Raw genomic sequence first — 21,290 nt, 5'->3', positions numbered from 1 at the left:
ACCATATGCCTATTTAAAGTGGTTGTTGCACTACATTTGGGATCTACACCATTATCTGTATAGACCTATGTATTTAAATCAGTTTTTAGGAAGTGGGTGAAGCCATAGTGGTGTGTGAGGAGTGTAATAAAGGCGTATAATAATTATTGAAATATAACATGAACTAAGTGGTAGATTCTGAAGCAAGACTCATTGTCATGGATCTGAAATGTAGAGAATTGTTAGGTTATTCAAAAATGCAGACATTTCAATTCATGCCACCTCTTAGTGTAGTGCTTCTGAGCTTTGTGGTAGTTATTTTCCTTTGTGCTATCTTGCCCAAGGCTGCTGTGGGTTTCACTTAAAAAGTTTTGAGCTGGAGACAGTCTGGAAGTACTCTCCTGCCTTTTTAAGAGCTACAACTTTATTAGTATAATTTACAGAACTAATTAGAGAGCTTTGCTAGCTCTGGAATGCAAACCGGTTTGGATATACAAATTAGATATGCTCAAGATTTTTAACTGCTAGTGAGAAGTACTTATTCCCAGATACGGTGTACCATTTCATTCTCTGTGTGGGTATTGTGAGAATGCAAGGTCTTAACATGGAGAACTTGCTGTTCACTGCACCATGCTGTTTTGATGGAAGGTATCTTGAGTAGTAGGAATTTCTTCCTTGTCAATTCCAGCTCTTGGAATACAAATACCATTTTAGCCTTCATAAGCAGTTGCTGTTTTGTAGTGGGTGATCTGCTAACACCACAGGTTAACACTTTACTGAAAGGTTTCTGGGGACCAGAGGTGTGATAATCACTTAATTTTAACTCCATGTTGTTATTAATGTGGCTTGTGCATTTTGATTTTTTTGTTTGTTTGATGTGCTAGAAGAGGAAATAGTTTGACAGGCTTCAGACTGGGTCTAGTGAAAGTCATTCTTGAGGCTTTCATTGTTAGTCTGCATTTTAATAGAAATTAATTTCTTTTAAAGGTTGTCTGAAGTGATCAGTGAAGTGACAAGTAATTCTTTGTCTACTTGCACAAAATCTGGTCCTTCCCCCCTTTCTTCTCCAAATGGAAAGCTTACCATTGCTAGCCCTAAACGTGGTCAAAAAAGGGAAGAAGGATGGAAGGAAGTTGTAAGAAGGTAAGCTAAACTTTTCCCTAATTTCTTTCTTGCCTTCTTTTTGGCTAATCTGCCCCTTACTTCTTGCCATTTGAAGCATTTCTTAGCTAGTGTTGTTCCTTTTTTTCTATAGATCCAAGAAGGTTTCTGTTCCATCAACTGTCATTTCCAGAGTCATTGGCAGAGGAGGATGTAATATCAATGCCATACGTGAATGCACGGGAGCACACATAGACATTGACAAACAGAAGGACAAAACTGGAGATAGAATAATAACAATAAGGTAAGCTGACCATTATATTTGGTCATTCCTGTGAGGAACTTTTTTGTTGCGAAACATGCTTATCTGTTTAGACAAATCTGTTCAACATGGATGATTCCTTGACAGATGCAGATGCTGTTTCTGGACAGGGAAGACAAATAAGGTAGCAGAAACAGAGATGAACTATTTAGACAGTTCAGTTTTTAACTAGACGGCGTTCTTTGGGTTAGAGTACTCAATTTTAGATTTTAGTTTCTTAAATAGCGATCAGCAACAAAAAAAGAAAGGCAGCCTCTTTCCTCTTTTTTTTTTTTTTTTGCTATCTGTTAGCATGACAGAAGGGTTGTCTGGATCCTGTTCTTGAGGTACTTCATTGTGTATAGGTGTTTAAAATTCACTTTTCTTTTCCTCTCCTTCTGTTCTTCAGGGGTGGCACGGAATCAACAAGACAGGCCACACAGTTGATTAATGCTCTGATTAAGGATCCAGATAAAGAAATTGATGAACTTATTCCAAAGAACCGCTTGAAAAGTTCATCTGCAAACTCCAAAATAGGGTCATCAACACCTGCCACCACTACAGCTGCTAACAGTTCTCTTGTGGGAATCAAAGTGACCACAGTAGCTGCTTCATCAACATCTCAAACTGCCTCTGCACTCACCGTGCCTGCAATTTCTTCAGCATCTAATCACAAAACCATTAAGAATCCAGTGAATAATGTGCGACCTGGTTTCCAAGTCTCTCTTCCATTAGCATATCCTCCTCCGCAGTTTGCACATGCTTTACTCGCTGCTCAGACTTTCCAGCAAATCCGTCCGCCTCGGTTGCCCATGACGCACTTTGGAGGTACTTTCCCACCAGCTCAGTCCACATGGGGTCCGTTTCCTGTTAGGCCATTGAGCCCTGCAAGAGCTACCAATTCGCCTAAACCTCACATGGTGCCTCGCCATAACAGTCAGAACAGCAGTGGTTCTCAGGTGAATTCAGCAAGTTCTTTGACAACTAGTCCAACAGCTACAACAAGTTCAGTGGCTTCTACTGTGCCTGGTTCTTCTGCAAACGGCAGTCCAAGTTCACCTTCAGTCAGAAGGCAGCTTTTTGTTACTGTTGTGAAGACGTCAAATGCCACGACGACCACGGTGACGACCACAGCAAGTAACACCAGCACAGCGGCTACGAATGCCACATATCCAATTTCTACTGCCAAAGAACACTACCCTGCATCTTCCCCATCATCGCCTTCTCCTCCGGCACAGCCAGCAGGCGTTTCTAGAAGCAGTCCTTCAGACTGTGCAGCAACCTCTCCAAATAAAGGTGCACCTTCATCTGATCAGGAAGTGGGTAGTCCGCCAGCAGTAGAAACGAGCAGCTCGACCAGCACTAGGCAGCCCAGTACAGGTTCTGGGAGTTCTTCTGTGCACCCTGCTCATCAGCAGCCTCCGGGAGCTCCTCTGCAAGAAGCAAGACCCCCACTTCAGCAACCTCAGGTTCCTGCACCAGATCCTCGAATGGTTGTGCCTCCAAATTTAGCAGTGACAAGCTCATCTGCTCCTGTGGCAGGTCCAACAAATGCCCCAATGACCTATCCCATGTCTCAGACATCAATGGGGTCTTCTCAGCCTGCAGCTAAGATGGAAACCCCTTCCATCAGACCACCTGTCCACGGAACTGGCAGCGTCCATAAGAATCCAGCTCCTGTGCAAAATTCTTCTGTTGCAGTCCTCAATGTTAATCATATCAAAAGACCCCCCAGCGTTCCTTCTTCAGTGCAGCTTCCTTCTACCTTAAGTACACAAAGTGCTTCTCAGAATTCAGCCCATCCAGCAAACAAGTCCATGGGTAACAATTTCAGTGCTACTTTACCATTTGGGCCCTTTAGCACATTGTTTGAAAACAATCCTACGTCTGCTCATGCCTTCTGGGGTGGTTCTGTCGTTTCATCTCAGACAACGCCAGAGTCTATGCTATCAGGAAAGTCTTCATTTTTGCCAAATTCAGAGCCTTTACATCAGTCTGATACTTCCAAAGCCCCAGGCTTTAGGCCCCCGTTACAGAGGCCAGCTCCAAGTCCCTCAGGTAAGTCTGACTTGCTATGCATGGTAATTTTCTTCTAATAAGTGCTGCATGTTTTTGTGTTGAAGGCTTAACTATTTTCTACCGCAGCTTTTGTGATCAGTCATAGTAATGTCTGCCCTGCAATGAAAGCGTGCTCTAACACTATTATTCTTGTTTCTGTAAGTTTAGTAAGTTCATCCTTAAGTGACCCCTGTCAAATTCATACCTGTTAGCAGTCGGTGAGCTTAATAGAAGTGAAGCTGTATTCTTTTTGCCATTCCACTGCATTGCAGTAACTGAGATAACAAAGCACTTCACAGTTGCTTTCACTTCTGTACCACAAGCTAATACCTATTCCAGTTTTTGATAACTTGCTACTTGTTCTTAGACTACAGAAAAATGTATACCCTCTTCAAAGTGTTAGGATAAAAATATCTGTGTTCTAATGTGGACTTAATGAGAGGTGTATCTTAAATACTAAATTCAGGTAAAAAAAAAACTAATTATGCGGACTTGCTGAAAAGCGTACAAAGATTTTTAGCCTTCAGCACAAATAGAAGCAGAGGTTGTCACAGAACTTGTTCTGTAGCTCCCAGAAAGTACATATCAAGCAGTTCTTACCATCTGTGCTTGTTTTACTAGAATCTCTCTGTTGGCAATGCAGCTTAATTCATGAATCGAGAAATTACACAGCTAGTTTTCCAGACTCTGTAAATATCATGATGTTAAATAGTTCCTGAGTTGTGTTCTAACCACAGTTATTCCGTGATCTGCTCTGCGCAGTTTCTGAAGCCTGCAGATGCAGTAGGTGAAGATGGAAGTGTCTACAGTGTCAGGAAGCGTCATGATAAGAAAGTAGCCCCTCAAAGCCTAAAGAACCTGCCAGAAAAAAGAAATTGGGCCTTCATAAAGGATGGTGCAAAGGAGGCTGATACTGAACTGATACTGAACTGTTTTATTCTTCTGCCACTTAGCTAGAGGAAGTCATTCACTAGTATGACTAAAAATAATTTTGAAATAGTTTTGTAAATAAGAATAATAGTCAGGTATCGCAGCAGTTGAACATTAAGCTTTCTTAATGCTGTTTGAATCTTAAAATTTTAGATTGATTTTTCCATTTCTTCTTTGAAGAGAATATTAAGGGGTAAATAATGTCTATAATCTGGATACCTCAGCTAGAAAGGGCTCTTGCAGAATTGCTGCCACTTGGTGATTTTGTCATTCTTCTGCAAGCGAAAACGTATCCCTGAGTTTGAAAAACAACACTTCAATCTTAATGTATATAAAAGATGTGTATATATACATACTCTTATTTTCCAGCAACACAAAATGTATATGATAAACCTTCAAATTTTCAGTATTTTTTCAGCTTTTCCCTGTATAAAATCCTGGTTTCTAAACCTACGAAATTTAAGTTGCAGTAAAATGACTAGTTATCCTTCTGATGTTGTCTGTATCAGGATATGCATTCTGTTCCTTAATTTATTCTCTTGTAAGGTATCTGTATGATAACGTGAATCATTTGTGATGTATGTACTGCAGAATTGCTGGCTGCATATTGTCACGACTTAGAAAGCATGGAGCTTAAGCATTTCAATTATCTTGAAAATAATATGAGAAAATCATGACTGGTTGGATATAAGTTTTCCTTTTTCCCTTAAATGGGAGATCTTTTTATCTGGCAATAATGGGAGTTGCTTCTGCCAATTTCTCTTTTAGGTATTGTCAGTATGGATTCACCCTATGCTCCTGTAACACCTTCATCTACACACCTGGGTAACTTTGCCTCAAACCTTTCTGGAGGTCAGATATATGCACCTGGGGCACCTCTTGGTGGAGCACCTGCAGCTGCTAATTTTAACAGACAGCATTTTTCCCCACTTAGTTTATTGCCTCCATGTTCATCAGCATCAAATGGTGAGTTCTACTCAGCTGGAAGCAGTTGAGAAGCTATTGTATTTTAAAAAAAACAAAAAAAAAAAGGCAGCCTTGTGTTACCTGTCACTACTACCTATTAATAGCCTACCTATTTTAGGAAGGCTTTTTTAGCAGCTGTGGTTTTTCTCATGCTATTGAAGTTGCTTATTCTTGTTGCCAATAGCCCTGGAATGCTAATGTATGTGATTATTTGAAGTGTAAGTAGTGTAAATCCTGTAACGATATTTTACTAAAGCCAGTTCTGCAGATAAGCTGATATTTTTGATGCTGTTAAAACAAAACTGTATAATGTGTTTCAAGGGAGGCTGCTTACGGCAAGGTCTGGTACCTTCTTCTGCCTATGCAGCAGAGTTCTTGGGCAGAAAAAAATTTCTATTGAATGCTAACTTATTCAGGGAACAAGTTAATCTGTTTTAGTAGAGAGTATAAAAACAAAAAAAACCCCAACAATCAGCATCTCAAGATTAAAAACAAACAGAAAGCGAATTGCAGCTATGCTTTTGAATGTAATCCTCAAATCCTCTTTCGTTGATGTACAATAATGGTTAGTTTAAATTTTGAACAGTCTGTTGCAGTGCATGTCTACTGATAGGGCTAATGGGATAGGATAGTACTCGTTTTGTGTAAGAATTAAAATGGATGATGAATGTCTCTGTGATACGTTGGTAAAACTGTTAAAATTATGTTGAACTATCTGCTGTATGAACATAGCACTAATAAGCTATCCATTTGCATTTTTGATTTATACTTTGCCATTAAAGGATAGGTGTGTAGTGATGGGGGTGAGGGTCTGGCTGTTATTAAATATACTTATTGCTTTTCTGTAGAATCTCCTGCTCAGTCGGTGTCTTCTGGAGTAAGAACACAGTCTCCCACCCCCTCAGCAGTGTCCTTGGGATCAGAAAAATCCAGTAATGTTTCTCAGGACAGAAAAGTTCCTGTTCCGATTGGGACTGAACGGTCTGCACGTATTAGACAAACTGGAACTTCTACTCCATCTGTTATTGGGAGCAACTTAGCTGCTCCAGTGGGACATAGTGGTATCTGGTCCTTCGAAGGTATAGGTGGCAATCAAGGTATGTAATGTAAACAGAAATCCATGCGTTTCCAGTTTACACCAATACTGTCTTTTTCTGTGCTTCCTTTGAAGCTGAAAAATGATGCAGAAGTGTGTCTCAAAGATGCTCTTTTTCTAAGGGAGTTGAGGAAGGATTTGTATTTGCTATGTAATCCATTTGCTCTATCAAGGTCACAGTAAATGTTCTTGTTTTGAAACACCCTGGCTGTGAAGGCTTTTTACTCAGACAGACATAACAAAGGAGGTAAGACTGTGTTGTACAGGGATGAGTTGATAGGAGGATTCAATTTATTTAGGAAGAGGGGAAGATGAAAGTATGTGTTCCTTATTTTGTCCAGTCACACTGTTTGCCTTTTACTGACATAAGTCTCTAGATTGTACTGCAGGCTCATGGAATTCAGTATTTCAGAATTTATTCAAAATTTACATTATATTGGGACAGGTTTTCTCAGCAAATAGGACTCTTAGCTGCAATTTGTGAGACTGCTTTGTGTTTGTTTGTTTGTTTGTTTTTTTAATGTTATTGGATTATTTTTTCCCTTCATTATCTGCACTAAAATGGATTTGCTGTGAGATCATACTGGGTTACTCAGGCCTTTATTCAGTCTCATCTTGGAAACCTCCTAGGGTAAAAAACAAACAAACTCTGAACAACCTGTTCCACTGTTTAACTGAGCAGTCAAAACATCTCTTAGGGTTTTGGTGGGGTGACAGTGAATGTTCCTCTCGTTTTCTCCCTAAGTGCATAATAGGGCTTATCCAGAGCTTTATTTCTTTAGTGTTTGCCTCATCTGTGTAGTGATATGCTAGCCATCATTAAGACTTCTGGAATTGAACATTTTTACTTGCATCCTCAAATCGCAGCAGTTTCCCTTTGTCGCTTTGCTTTTGTAATATTACTGTATTTTTACTTTGTGGGGTAACTTCAGTGTTTGGTTTTCAGCTTAGAATAGAATTGACTCTTACTGAGAATTAGTTTCAGAAATATTTCTAAGGCTTTGAAAAATACTGACTTGCTTGCTGGATGTCTGAGACATGTACTAGTAGTGCTAAGTTGCCTCTAATGAATCCACATGGTTAGAACATAAGCAGACGTATAGGTGGTCATTCTATGCTTTTGCTTATCATAAGAACTTCTGCCTGAGTTCATGGGGAACAGAAATTTGTGAAAGAATGACGACAAAGTTCTGTGTTCTAAGTTGGAATGAAGTTCTGTGCAGGTGGATATGTGGGAAGTATAAACTGAGCAAATGTCACTTGTATGAATGTTACAGTGTACAAATGTTAGTACTGGTAAGCATCATGAGTGGGTGTTAAGTATAATGTTGTTTCTGTGTTGGTCTGTTAGATAAAGTGGACTGGTGTCATAGTGGAATGGGGAGCCACATGATCCACAGGCCCATGTCTGATCCAGGTGTGTTTTCACACCAAGCCATGGAAAGAGACAGCACGGGAATCATAACGCCTTCTGGTACATTCCATCAGCCCGTTCCTGCAGGATACATGGACTTCCCAAAAGTTGGGGTAATGACCTTCTTGTTCTTGATATGTGCTGTACCACTTGATTTTTTTCAACATCTGTGTGTCTTGCAGATAGAGAACATGAGATACTGCTTGCTGGGCAGCTCAGCATCTGTGAGCAGTATTGCAGAAGCCTAAATCTAGCAAAATATCATATGCCCACGATGTAATAAAGATCATTCCTAAATTAAGGCTGCTTCTTAATACTTCAAGACAGAATGTCTTTTAATGTTGATTCCCCTTTTGTATGTTTAATAGGAGTAGTGTTTGTGAATACATACTGATGCTTATTTTTTTTCCTCCCTCATAAGGGTATGCCTTTCTCTGTGTATGGGAATGCAATGATTCCTCCAGTAGCCCCCATCACAGATGGTACTGGAGGCCCAATATTTAATGGGCCTCATGCTGCTGACCCATCTTGGAACTCTCTAATAAAGATGGTTTCAAATTCCACAGAAAATAACGGGCCTCAGACGGTAATGTTTTTTATTCTTATGTTTGCAGTGTTGTTCTAGCTTAAGAAACCATGTGGTGAAGATGCAAGATCCTAGCTGGTAGAAAGTTTAAAAAAAATGTCTCTCCTTTTTGCTTGTTTCTTAAGGTTTTTTTTGCTTATTCCTTTCTACCTCTCCCCACAGTACAGACATAAAGACAATCCGTAAACATTAGTTGTCTATCCAAAATTAATAGAAAAAACAGCATCAGTAAGTTAATGCAGTTTAAAAAAGTGTACTTGAGAATTAGGATGTTTGGTTCCAGCTGAGTCTATTCAATTGGAGTAGGCACCTGGTTAATTACTGCAGATGAGCTGCTTTGTGTTGTAGGCAAGACCTTATCATTGGTAGTTCTTACACTAAATGCCATGTTTATTTTTAATTATACACTGATTTCTGTCATACTGACAGATACATGAGCAAAATACAGCCAACTGTTGGTCCTCAAGAAGTGGCTCTACTTTGTTATACTTGAGTTTTCCTGGAGTTTGTCTTACTGGTATGTTTTGGGAAAGAACAGTTGAAGGTGACAGATTCAATTTCTCAGTGTTCTGAACTTTTATGAGGTAAAGAGGAAGGATAGCCTTTCACTCTGAAAGTTGATGTCTCATCTGAACTGCAGCAGCAAAAAACATGATGAAAATAAATCCATGTAGCTTATTGGTGACTGCTGTGTTTTCTGATGTAGTTCACTTCAGTGTGGTGGAAAATAAGCACTGCAATGTAGTTTTGATTTCTGAAATACTTTGAGTTGAAACTCTTCTTACGTGGTACTAAGTTAAGCTATCTCTTTCAGGTGTGGACTGGAACTTGGACACCTCATATGAACAGTGTGCATATGAACCAACTTGGCTGAGTGGGATCAACGTGCTAGACTTGAGATTCCTTTTTCCAGAGGAAAATAAAAATGGCAGAAACAGTTTATGTGCTCCCAGATCATTCTACTGATGTGCTTGACTGAAGTGTGTAGGCTTTTTGCAGAAGAACTTACTAACTGACCTTTTTCTGTGAACATTGTGACTGCCCATTCCCCACCATCATACGTTTCAACTTAGTTAGCCTTTATTCTTTCCTTTTTTTTTTTTTTTTTTTTTGACATAACTTTCTGTTGAAGCTGTTCTTTGGCTGGTTGGTTTTAGTACTGTAAACTGCTTCTGAGCAAACACAGAAATTTAGCAAAATTATGTAAACTTGATCCTGAAGTTTTAGAATGGCAAATAAATGTACAATTGTTTACATAACAAATGGCTAAGCAGAAAGTAAATTTCAATATGTCAGTATAGAGGCTCTACTTTATGTAGACTTAAATTAATGTGAGATATGTACCTTCATATTCAGAAATCTGGATGTTTCCTTCATACATTAAACTATTAATAAGCATAACTTTTCTACTTGTGTAATTTAAGTACAGTGTAAAAACTGGGCATTATCAGAGGGTTTTTTCAAATGTGTGTTGGATTTTTTTTGAGAAGGTATACATCAGTTGTAACCAGATATTAATTTTCTTACGTGGAAAGCTTTTCAGACTAAAGTGCTTGAGAAGGCAGGAGTTCGGCACATTAAGAGTTGCCCGGTAAAGAAGGTAAATGTGTCACACTGCACCGTCTGTTGAAAACTTCTCGTTGGGTTCATGCAGCTAGGTCTCTTCTTCTGTTCCTTGAGTGTTCTCAGAGTTTCTGTTCCTCCAGTTCCTTCTTTTGCCTGCAAAAGTCATTTCAAGAGATACATACTCTGTATGTGTTACTTCAAGAGCAAGAATATTAACTTGCTGTTGCAGTAGAGCTTCACTGATGAAAACTGGCTCCAAGTGAAGGCTTATTTCAGAATAAGTGGCTTTGTTGTAGTATAGTGTCTTGTTCTGAACTGGATTGTTGACTAGTTAAGGTTTGTCTTGAGAAGTCCAATGAATAATTCCTTACTGTCGCCTTCTTCACTTACAGAACGAACACCAATACCAGGAAATAAATTCCTTGGGTCCTGTACGGCAAGGCAGTGATATGCAAAGCTTGAGTCAAATTCCCGTACGGTTTGTGTATGTGTGGCTTAAAGTATATTTACAAGTTGAGTGTGGTTTTGTGCCAGATGGTGTCGTCCACCATGATCTGTTACTAGTTACTCTGTGTGGGTGATGGCTGAATGGAAACTTGTTCTTTCTCTTGCTCTGCGTCACTTGAGTTCAACTCCCTGGAAGAAACACCAACTTAGTTATATGGCCTGCTTCTCAGGCAGTAATTTTTGAAGTGTTTTTTTGCATTTGTTATGTTAATTGTTAGTTTGCCAGAGAGAAGAAAAATACTTTTCCAAAGAAACCTGCTGCCTTTTAAAAATTCTGCTGTTTCTGAGAAAAGAAAACCCAAGTTTTGCATGTACTGATGTCCCTATATGTGCCCTTACGTGATGTGCTAAGTAAGCAAGTTCATTTTTCCAGCTGTCTAATTACCTGACATAGTGTCTAAAGAACAGGTTGTATCAAAATGGGTACCAAACTGTAGAATTGCTATGAAAGATGATTGCAATTCCATTTTAGCACCTTATAATGAGTGAAGAATAGTGCCATTCAGGTCTTCTATGTGACCTCAAGCCCTCTTTTAGAACCTTGTTTACTGCTTCAGTGCTAACTAGGATTCTTTGCATTCTTATTCTGAAATAATCCTTCTAACCAGTACCACTCACCACTTACTACAGCAATGTATTCCATGGGTCAAAAGAACAGAGTTTTAGGATGTGGTTTCTTAACGTGTTATTTTGTTGACTTGAAAATTCCAACTGTTGGCTGGGGAGCTCAGGCTCGATGCTACACCTGTGGCAAGGGGCTTGCTAAACAAAATTCTGGGGTCTGTGGAAGTCTGTACTAGGAGCATTTTCTTTCAGATACATTTTTTTTATATTTCAACTGTACTGCATTTTATTTGACCAATAAAAAAAGGAACATACTCTTTTGAGACCTGGCAGGTCTTTTTTTTTTTTTTTTTTTTTTTTTCTTCTTAAAGAACAAAACCACTGTTAACTAGTGGAACTGTGTAAACAGGGTTCAGGAAAGAGGTAAGTTGATGGAGTTGGCTACCCAGCGCACTTTCCAGCCGCTCGCAAGGAAGTAGGGCCAGCCCTCGCACAGCCATTTGCCCTTCCCTTGCCCGCACCCAACATGGCGCCGGCGAAGCGTCCTCTGGCGCATGCGCGAAGGCGGGAGCTGCGCGGCGGGAGCTGCGCGTGCCGTGACCGTGAGGCATGTGGCGGCTCGCGCGGTCGCTGAGGCAGAGCGGCTCGAGCTGGCAGTTGGGTGGTGCGGCCGTCGCTCGGTTGACGGTCGCCGCGGGGTCTCCGGCGCCGAGCGGGAGCCCCGGCGGTTGGTACGAGTGGCTGGCGCAGTCGGTCCCCGTGCACTGGGCGGAAGATGGGCTGGTGGCACTGCAAGCGGCCGCGGGGCTCCCGTGGTGGGCCGCCATCGTGTGCGGCGGCGCCCTGCTCCGCAGCGCCGTCACCTTGCCGCTGGCCGCGCACCAGGGCCGCCTCCTGGCCAAGGTGGGTCCGCGCGCTGAGGGAACGGGGCTGCGCCGGCGGCAGCGTCTCGCTGCGTGACGGACGCTGCGCGTTTGTGCTTTTCCGTGCTCTTTCTTTGCTAGGCCCTTAGGGCTTATGGGGCGTGGATCACTGCTGCCAGAGCAAGAGTGTCATTTGGGGTTATTGAGTTGTGTATTCGTAGAGTCGCGTAATCGCAGGGTGATTTAGGTTGGAAGGACCTTAAAGCCCGCCCAGTTCCAGCCCCCTGCTGCGGCTCCGGCTGCCCCTCAGGACCTCCGGGGACGGGGCACCCGCATCCTTTCTGGGCAGCCTGTGCCAGGACCTCGCTGTCCTCTGAGCAAAGCATTTCTTCCTGGCGTTTAACCTAATCTCCCCTCTCATACTTTAAAGCCCTTCCCGTGAGATAACGGTGGGAAAGGTCTGGCTGGTGGAGACAGGTGTGTTTCTCAGACGGTTCTTCAGTGACTAACTCAAAAGTGCTGCAGTTTAACTTTTTATGCACTTGTTACATTTAACTGTTTGTCAGGTCATAAACATTATTTCCTTTTCTTTAGTTAGTTGGAAAATTTGCAGCCTGAGATTAAAAAGCTAGCTGAGCAGCTTCGCTATGAAGTTTCTGTTCGTGGAAAGCAACTGGGTTGGTCTGAAAAGGTTGCCAGGTAAGATGGTGATGATTGTGTATGCCTTACAAATTCATTCCAGGTGGAAGGTCCTCCTAACACTCTGCTTTTGCTAGAGACTTAGATTGTGTTAGTGCTTTTATGGCTTGTTTGCGTTGGATATATCTTAACAGGCAGAATCACAGTTTCAAATCTCTGAATTTCTGATAGGTTTATGATTTCAGGGCCAAATCTAAGCATTTTTGTCTTAATGTCAGCAGTTTTCTTAGCTATCTAAAAGCATCAGATCATGGCTAGGGACTTAAAGCTTGAAAGGCTATGGTTTTGGCCCTTAATGTGTGATACTGTAAACCCATGCAGTAGCAGTGGATATTAGCTGGGCTACTGAAGGCTGTTTAACTGGCCAGTGATGTGTGTTGGGAAAGCGATAGCCTTGGTCAGGCAAAAATCACCACAGAATATTGGACAAGTCACTGCTAGCAGCTAACAGTGATGTGAGAAGTTGCTTAGACGAGTGAGTAGGGCTATGAGTTGAGAAGAAAGGGGGGTACGTAAATCATGTTGATATGCACAGCCTGTTCAATTGATAGTTCAGAATTTGAGAAGCCCTTGTGTTGTAATATGGTATTTGTTTTGTATTGTTTTCTGTCCTTTCTAAAAGATTCCACTTTAAGAAGAACCTGCAGAGGATTATTACAGAACTGTACATTCGAGACAACTGCCATCCATTCAAAGCTACTTTATTGGTGTGGGTGCAGGTTCCAATGTGGGTCTGCGTGTCTCTTGCATTGCGCAACTGCAGTGTTGGTGCTTTGGACTCAGAAGGTGATCTGTTAGAATATATACTCTCAAAACAGTCGTTTGTCCTTTCATTTCTGTTTATACATGTTCTTATTTAGTTAAAGAATGTGGTCCCCCAAGTCTGATGTATGAGCTACTCTACTATTAAGTTTTTAAATGTAGCCCGATTTAATCATAGATAAATATTTAATAATAATGGATCTCAAAGGTTTTGATTAGGTACTATGTATGTGTTGTTGATCTAGAGCAGGCCACAGATTGTTTAAACAAGGAGCTTGCTTCTGGGCCACACCTTTGCTTTTCTCTGGTCAGCTGGTGATCACTGGATCCAGATCTGTATAAACACTTTGCTGATCTCAGCTTATATGCACTCGGTATTGATAATGGAGTTGTGAGCTGTAGGATGCCTGTTTTAAAAGTAGTATTAGGATCTGAGCACTGGGAACAATATGAAACATTTTGTTACATCATACAGGCATTTAATTGTATTGTGGTCTACTGGAGACAGTTATTAGAAAAAAGACTCTGGATTTTTCTGCGCACAACATAGATTAGGAAGTAATGCTACCCATGTGACAGACAGTATGTTCACTAATAATTGTATTTATTTCTTCTTAGTTTCATGTAAAAATAAATACAAGATAAAAGTTAGGGGCTTTTAAGTAACAGTCCTGGTATATTCTGATATTTTAGGACAAGTTACAGTTTGGTGTTCTAAAAAAAGTGATGTTAAGCAAAATGTATTTGCTTCAGATCCACAGATAGTCACCGTATGTTCCTATACTGTTTGTTCTCCTTTTGGCTTCTGAAAAGGTTGTTCAGATCTGTCTGATTTTGATCACTAGCTGACCTGAATCAGTGGCTGTCACAAGCCAACCTGTATTTCACTTGTCTTCCTCCATTTTTTCCTAGTGTTCCTAGCAGAATCCTCAGGGTGGTCTTTCACATAGAAGATTTTTGTTTTAATAAAATTTATTATGTAGATAAGATGCTTCTAGAAACTTGGATAATTTCTCTGCAATACTTGGCACAATTCTGACGAATTTGAAGTAGAGGATAACCCTTAATTCCTTTTCTTCTTTACATTGTTTCAGTTCAAGAACAGTTTTCGACAGGTGGGACACTGTGGTTTACAGACCTCACAGCACCAGATTCCACATGGATTATGCCAGTTTCACTTGGACTCTTGAATTTGCTGATAGTGGAGGTATGTTGGTGGAATAAACAGGACGATTCCGAAAGGATCCATATACATATTGTAGAATTCTAAGGCAGTGTTACCCACTTACAAAACACAGTAACATGATTGATACTGTGACTGCTTTACATGCATTGATCAGAAGTGAAGATAGTCTAACGATGCTGTGTGCATGTGTCTGCGTTTTTTGAAGATTATTAATAATAATGTGACATGTCTGAGAAACTTTATTTGCTTTGTTTGAACCTCAGTGATGTTTAGTCTCAACTCTGAAGTTGCTCCTAAAAGTTGCTGCTCTAATGAGCTCCTTGCTTTTAAAGCATGAAGATGCATCCCAGAAATACTTTGTTAGTGCATTGTGGTGAAATTTAATGATATTATTCTTAATATATTGTAGAATCCAGAACTTCGGAAGATAGTTGGGAGATGAGTAAACAAACACATTTTAAATAATAATTTTACTTTCCCACATATTTTTTTAATGGAAAAGTTTTTATTAATCTTTGCCTTTAATCATTAATCATTAATCGTCTGGATTTCATTACTTCTTCATTGTCATCTGTGACACATGGACTAAAACTGCCTTATGAGATTAAAAGTCATTGGTGACTGCACACTTGATTCTGTTATCTTTCAGTTTTCCAGCCACTGTTTCTTCTCCCTGTTCGTAGCCCCTTCTGGAAGGGCTGTGCTCAGGAACTAGCTGTTGGCAATTTTGGATGTGCTGTCACAGCTTTTTTAATGCACTGCTTTGAGATTATTTGGAAGAGTGCTTTGCTAGCTTATGTTTTTTTTTTTTTTTTTTTTTGCTACAGAGTATTAATAATATCGAATGTGAAACAAGGGAAAGATGTTACCAGTGTGCTAACTGAACTGGATAATGAGAAAATGAACATAACATGTGATCAGGAATACAGGCTTACAGGAGATTCTGCTGTTGCCTTTTTTTCTCATTTTAGTTGTTTCAAAAAGAACTTTCTTTTGTAACTGCGGGCTTCTCCCTTCTTCCCTTCAGATCTTTGCTTCACAAAAACTGGAAGCTTCCAGGTTCCAGAAGCTTGCTACAAATTTCTTTAGAGTGTTGTCAGTAGTAATGGTCCCTATTGCTGCAACGGTCCCCTCGGTATGTATGGAGTCTTAATGCTGTGTTCTTTCACCCGTGACCGTTGTGCCCCAATTTCATATGTTCATAGTGCTTAAAGGATGGCCCAAATGCCTGATCTGTTTAATAGATTTCTTATAATTTATATGAGTATAAAATAGTCTCTGCAAAAAAAAAAAAAAAAAAAAAAAATCTAATAGTGTCCATTACATTGTGCCTTCTGTCTGAGTTTGTGCTTGAATTATTAATGCACTGGGCTATTTTTGTTCACTGATAAAGAATCTGCAGTTACTGTTTCTAAACATTATTTTCTCAAACAAGGGTTTGGAAAGAAATTCAGAGGGCTAGCATCCTTTTGTGATTTCAGAAATGAGAGGCAGTGTTTATCTAAGGAAGTATAGCCGAAGCTTTGGTATGTACATGTTTGCTTCCTGTAAGAAGAGAACGCCTTATTTTTGTAGATTGGGAAATTTTCCACATCCTTCTTAAAACAGTTCTTATTTTTATCCACTGTTTTACTTGGAATGCTTCTGCAGTGGTATAGAAAACAGTGCATATAGTTGTCTCATTGGGTTTGTTTTGTCTGAAATGTAGGTGTTTAAGCGTGGTTAGTATGAATTAATTTATGAACTGTTGTCGAGCTGCAGTATAGATGACATTTTTCTCCCAGAATGGTTGGGAGCAGAAAATCATATGCTAAATACACTGCGCTCCATTTCAAATATAGGTTCGTTGTTTTTCTTATAACTGGGAACGTGGTTGTGGTTTGTGAAGAGCTGCCTAAATTACACCTAGGAAGGCTGAACTCGGTGTTTGTCTTGTTGCAGTCCATGGCGTTGTATTGGTTGTCCTCAAGCTTCATGGGACTCTCTCACAACCTGTTGCTCCGTTCTCCGACTGTTCGCCGACTGTGTTGCATACCGAGGACCAAATCTGACTCAGATACTCCTTACAGGGATATTGTGGCTGCCTTGAGTACCAAATACAGTTTTAAGAAATAACACGCTTTGAACTGTCGGAAGAGCTATCCCACATAATTCGTGTGTGTCGTTGAGAAGTGGTATTTTGTTGAGATGCTCACTGTAAAGTGCTACAGCTGAAATTATATTTCTTTTCCAAATAAAACATTGATCATCTGGCTAAAAGGAATGATTCATCAACACAAATATATGTTTTGGGAAGTTTGGTTCCAAGGATGTTAGTTTTGCAATTTGAACAGTCCAGTAATGCAAGTTTGTCCCCTAAATTGTAAAGAGTTATGAAGATAAGTCTGTGACACATCTAGGCTACTTTCTTGTAGCAAAGCTGGTTTAACCTATGGACTAGTGAACAAAATTTTGGGGTTGGGGAGAGGGTGGATGGACTTTGCAGTTACTGGCTCATTTCTTAATTGAGATATCATCAGTTGATATTCACATGGTTCGTGTTGCAGTTTTTGTAAGAGTTCTCATACATGATTTCCTCAAACTGCATAGTAAACTGGATTATTGTCCATCTTTCTGCATTAGATTTGGAATTAGGAGGACAAGTTTATTGTTTCTGGTGAATCTCTATCGAGTGACAGCATTATGTTGGTTTTTTTTACGTGTCAGTGTAATTGTATGTAGGCACTTCTGTAGGGTTAAACTGTGTTTATGTGTAGCCTTGCTCTGCATACATTTTAAGTCAGCAGATGTGCATTGTGACAGAACTTATGTCCCGTTGCTCAAAAGTTTGTGCAAGTCTGATCTCCTTAAAGGTAATTTATCATCTTAGAGAAGCAGCAATTGGGGTAGAAATGCCGTATCATTCTCATACCGCAAAAACATGATGCGTGATGTAACCGTTAAAGTCAGTGCTCAGTAATATTTGGTAAGTGGAAGTTAGTTTTAAAGTAACTGTGGTTGTCTGTGTGTGTTTGTGGGGTTTTGTTTGTTGGTTTTGTTTACTGTTCTGTGTTGTGTTGGTTGGTTGGTTAGTTGATTGTTTGTTTTAAGAAAAAACTGTTCAGCATTGAGAAAAGAGAAAAGGCAAAGAGAATACCGGGCTGGCAGCAGCCAACAGTAAGAAATCAGTGGTCATGTGTCTTCATCAAGGCTCCGTGCTCCTTTGTTTTATTCCTCCTTTTGGTTTGCTTCTTGCGTCTTTGTTTCCCTTGTGGAGCAAAAGATGGGTTGAAGGATTCACCAAGACTTTGCCCTATAGACATGCAGACATGGCTCTTCAAAATGTTTGTTTGAACTTAAGCATTATTAGCCTTCAGTTCTGATGTTGCACTGCAACACACGGGTGTATTTTCGCTAGGGACATTTGTGATGTTCCCTCCCATACTTGCTTCAGGAGCATAAAAAGATTTTATATAAGTGTTATTTTCTAATTACATTTTATTTATCTTTACTGTTCATCAGTTTTACTGTTTCTTTATGAATAATGGTAATGTAATCCTCTGTAATTTTCTTAAGATATTTCTTTCCCTTTTGAGGTTTCAGTCAGAGGTTGTACTGTTGCTTGCAAACATGCATGCAATTCTTGTATACTGGAAAATGGATTTGTTGTGACAGTGAGGAATTGCCTTTGCAAGATTTTGGCATTTTGAGTCATTTTAAATGTTGGAGAATTATTCATTTAACAAGTGTTGCTGTCAGATCTGGCTATATGCAAAAACAAAGACAGTGATGGTTGCTGTTAGTTTTTGCTTATAGATTTGTAGAAAGGGTGACTGTATTCTTCATGACCTTGAATAGCATAGCAGGATTTAGAGAGAGTATCTATGGCTCCTGCTAAAGCCAGAGGGAAGCTTTTCCTCATCTGAAATGGTAACGGGGTAAGACCTGATGAGCACAGCTGATAGTTTTCTTGTGCTGGGTGCCATTTAATTAAGGGTAGTGTAAGTAGGCCCTTCTTATTTCATAATAGCTTTATAGTTGTTTCACCTTTGATTTCTGTGAAGGTAGTGAAGAGTGTGCGATTCCTCTCAGTGGCAGAGTGAGGTCATGTGGTAGGTTTAACAGTTGATAAATAAACAAGAAAAATAATAAACAATAATACAGATTTGAAAGAGTAAGCAGATGGTCTACAGGGTGTTTGATTAAAAGGGGACTGGTTGTAGACAAATATATTTAAAGTAAGGATAGGAAAGGTCTGAAGTGGTTTTGAGGAAGAAGATAAGAATGTGGTGGGGTTTTTGTTTTGTTTTTCAGCATCGCATCTCAAGTTTACAAGATGCTGTGAGAGGAATTATCTTCCTTCTGGGATGCATAACAGAGGAAGTGCTAGTTTATTCAAGTGGAGCCTGAAGATAAATTTCACAGTGCCCTGAATGTTGTACATCTGCAGACATGTACATTTTCTGGGAGCAAATGAACTTTCCCATGTGCCTTTTTTGGCTGTCTGGGGACTGAGGTGACAAAACTCAATCTCTCAATGTAGCTCTATTTAGTAAAGTTCCTAACTGTAGTTGCAGTTTACATATGCCTTCTGTATATGTAAATTGAGAGTAAGCTTCTGTATTTGGGATGAAGAAAAAGCAAAAAGTGATTTTTTTCAGAACATTGACAAAATATAAAGTATGGTTACAGGTTGATAATGCAGGCAGTGTCTTTCAGGAAAAAACAGTAAGGTTAAGGAAATCTTGTTTATTTCATAGTCAAACACACACAGAGGAACTGTTCTTCTTTGCCTGTTCCAGGCATCCAGAAATTTCATATTTCTGCAGTACCACCTTTCTGTCTGTCAGAAATGCTAGCAGTTTTGGGTGAGGAGTATTTTGTTGCTGTCTCTCCTATAGAAAGGGATACAGTGACTAAAAGAAACAGATGGGGTTTTTTTGGTTGTTCTTGTTTGCTTGGTTGTATAGTATTTTCATTCCATTTAGTCCTTGAATGCACAGGTACATGAACAATCCACCACAATATGTGAACACTGAAGAAGAACTGCTTGAGGATATCCTGCACGGTATTTCTCTTTTCATTGCTCAGCAGGGCAGCAGGTTGGGGGAAATAAGAATGATTTTATTTGTGAAGCAGACAGAAGTGGTGAGAACTACGGAATAGGATTTGTATTTCTCCCAGTAAAGAAAGCACTGACAACTCTGACTGGTATTTTTATTTCTGAATTATGTAGCATTAGTTCAGGCATAAAGGAAGTTGGTGTGGTGCTTCAGCCCTAACTGCAGACTGGTTGCTCACATCTGGCCACACCCTTGCATTATGGTTGCTGCTGTACTCCATTTACATTGTGCTCTTTGAAGAAGTGTCCTAGCCTTTCAGTTGATCACTGGAGCAAACAGCGACTGAGATCTCCAATTTCTACATTTCAGCAAGTAATGGTGTCTGTCAAAGTACTCCCTAACAATAAGCTTCCTGTGCAATACAAACACTGCTTCTAATTTACATATAGTGTCTTGATATTAGTAGATCCTATTCTTAAAATTCTTTAAATTCTTTCAAGACAATCAAAAGCACTGGAATTTCTAAACTGTTCTTCCTAGCATTGCCAAAAAAAGCCCAGTCCTCTGAAAAGCAGAAACAAGTTCCATGAATCCCAGGAATCTCTTAACATGAAGCTGACTTTTAAACAGTAGCACAAATAAATAAAATGCAGTCACTGTTTCCACTTCAACACAATGGATGAAAATCTGTAAAAAGAGATTATTAAATAGCATCCCACCTGTGAAAGATTTGTGCACTTCAGCCAGAAAACTGTCTGAAAGCTGTTGAATGGAAAAGACAGGACTAATTATAAAATCAACTGTAAGGCAGGAAGTGATGTTCCACTCTGTGCTGAAGAAAGTCTGTGTGCTTCAGACGTCAGTCTTGTGTGAGTCCTGGTACTGTCAAGCACATGGTAAGCAAGAGGCAAAGTGGAAAAGGGAAGAATATTTTTTGTTTGGAGTATGTATACCTTTGTATGCTCATTTGTGTATACACACACAACTTTCCTTTCTTTCACCCTTTCTTCAAAACTCCATGATTTTTAGAGGGCAGCTTTGTTTGCTGTGACTTTTCAGATTAAAAGCAGGGGCAGTTCAGCAACCTGAATTCAAACTAGAAACTACTTCACCTGTTGGAATGCTCTTTTTTTTCAGGTGTTTTTTTTTTTTTTTTTTTTTTTAGTTTTTTTTAAAACACTCAATGTATGCTGAGCAGTCATGCTTAGACCCTTAGAGGAAGCCATGATTTTTGTTCCAATACCATTAGACAGACTAAATATTCTTAAGGCTGTGTTTCGTGTAAGTGGTTTTGAATTTCATAGAATCATAGAATGGTCTGGGTTGAAAAGGACCACAATGATCATCTGGTTTCAACCGCCCTGCTGTGTGCAGGGTTGTCAACCACCAGACCAGGCTGGCCAGAGCCACATCCAGCCTGGCCTTGAATGCCTCTGGGGATGTGGCATCCACAACCTCCTTGGGGAGCCTGTTCTGTCACCACCCTCTGTGTGAAAAACTTCCTCCGAATATCTAACCTAAACCTTTCCATGTCTCAGTTTAAAACTATTCCCCCTTGTCCTATTACGATCCAGCCTTGTAAACAGCCGTTCCCCCTCCTGTTTGTATGCTCCCTTCAACTATTGAAAGGCCACAGTAGGTCTCTTTGGAGCCTTCTCTTCTCCAAGCTA

The 21,290-nt window shown here is 39.9% G+C and overlaps 2 protein-coding genes across 6 annotated transcripts in view; both read left to right on the top strand.

Moving 5' to 3' along the window:
- ANKRD17 (ankyrin repeat domain 17) overlaps positions 1 to 9,832 on the top strand; it is an 80,912-nt gene extending 71,080 nt beyond the window's left edge. For all 5 annotated transcript variants that reach the window (XM_042872021.1, XM_042872020.1, XM_042872019.1 and 2 more), the window contains 8 exons: positions 967 to 1,122; positions 1,235 to 1,384; positions 1,791 to 3,439; positions 5,138 to 5,335; positions 6,184 to 6,432; positions 7,783 to 7,958; positions 8,267 to 8,431; positions 9,246 to 9,832. In XM_042872021.1, coding sequence (XP_042727955.1) covers positions 967 to 1,122; positions 1,235 to 1,384; positions 1,791 to 3,439; positions 5,138 to 5,335; positions 6,184 to 6,432; positions 7,783 to 7,958; positions 8,267 to 8,431; positions 9,246 to 9,305 — 2,803 coding nt within the window. In that variant the 3' untranslated portion in view covers positions 9,306 to 9,832. The remainder of the gene's footprint in view (positions 1 to 966; positions 1,123 to 1,234; positions 1,385 to 1,790; positions 3,440 to 5,137; positions 5,336 to 6,183; positions 6,433 to 7,782; positions 7,959 to 8,266; positions 8,432 to 9,245) is intronic.
- Positions 9,833 to 11,677: 1,845 nt separating this feature from the next.
- On the top strand, positions 11,678 to 16,837 carry LOC122180420 (cytochrome c oxidase assembly protein COX18, mitochondrial). Its single transcript, XM_042872077.1, has 6 exons — positions 11,678 to 11,971; positions 12,530 to 12,630; positions 13,253 to 13,416; positions 14,487 to 14,599; positions 15,606 to 15,713; positions 16,520 to 16,837. Exons 1-6 carry the CDS (start codon positions 11,678 to 11,680, stop codon positions 16,691 to 16,693), a joined length of 954 nt encoding a protein of 317 aa, XP_042728011.1. The 3' UTR covers positions 16,694 to 16,837.
- The last annotated feature ends 4,453 nt before the right edge of the window (positions 16,838 to 21,290 follow it).

Source organism: Lagopus leucura, unplaced genomic scaffold (assembly GCF_019238085.1).
Source record: "Lagopus leucura isolate 7727_CA_CO unplaced genomic scaffold, USGS_WTPT01 Super-Scaffold_100004, whole genome shotgun sequence".
In the NCBI taxonomy this organism is placed as follows: Eukaryota; Metazoa; Chordata; class Aves; order Galliformes; family Phasianidae; genus Lagopus; species Lagopus leucura.
The sequence above is the reverse complement of the archived record's forward strand: the minus strand, read 5'-3'. Positions and strand labels throughout refer to the sequence as shown.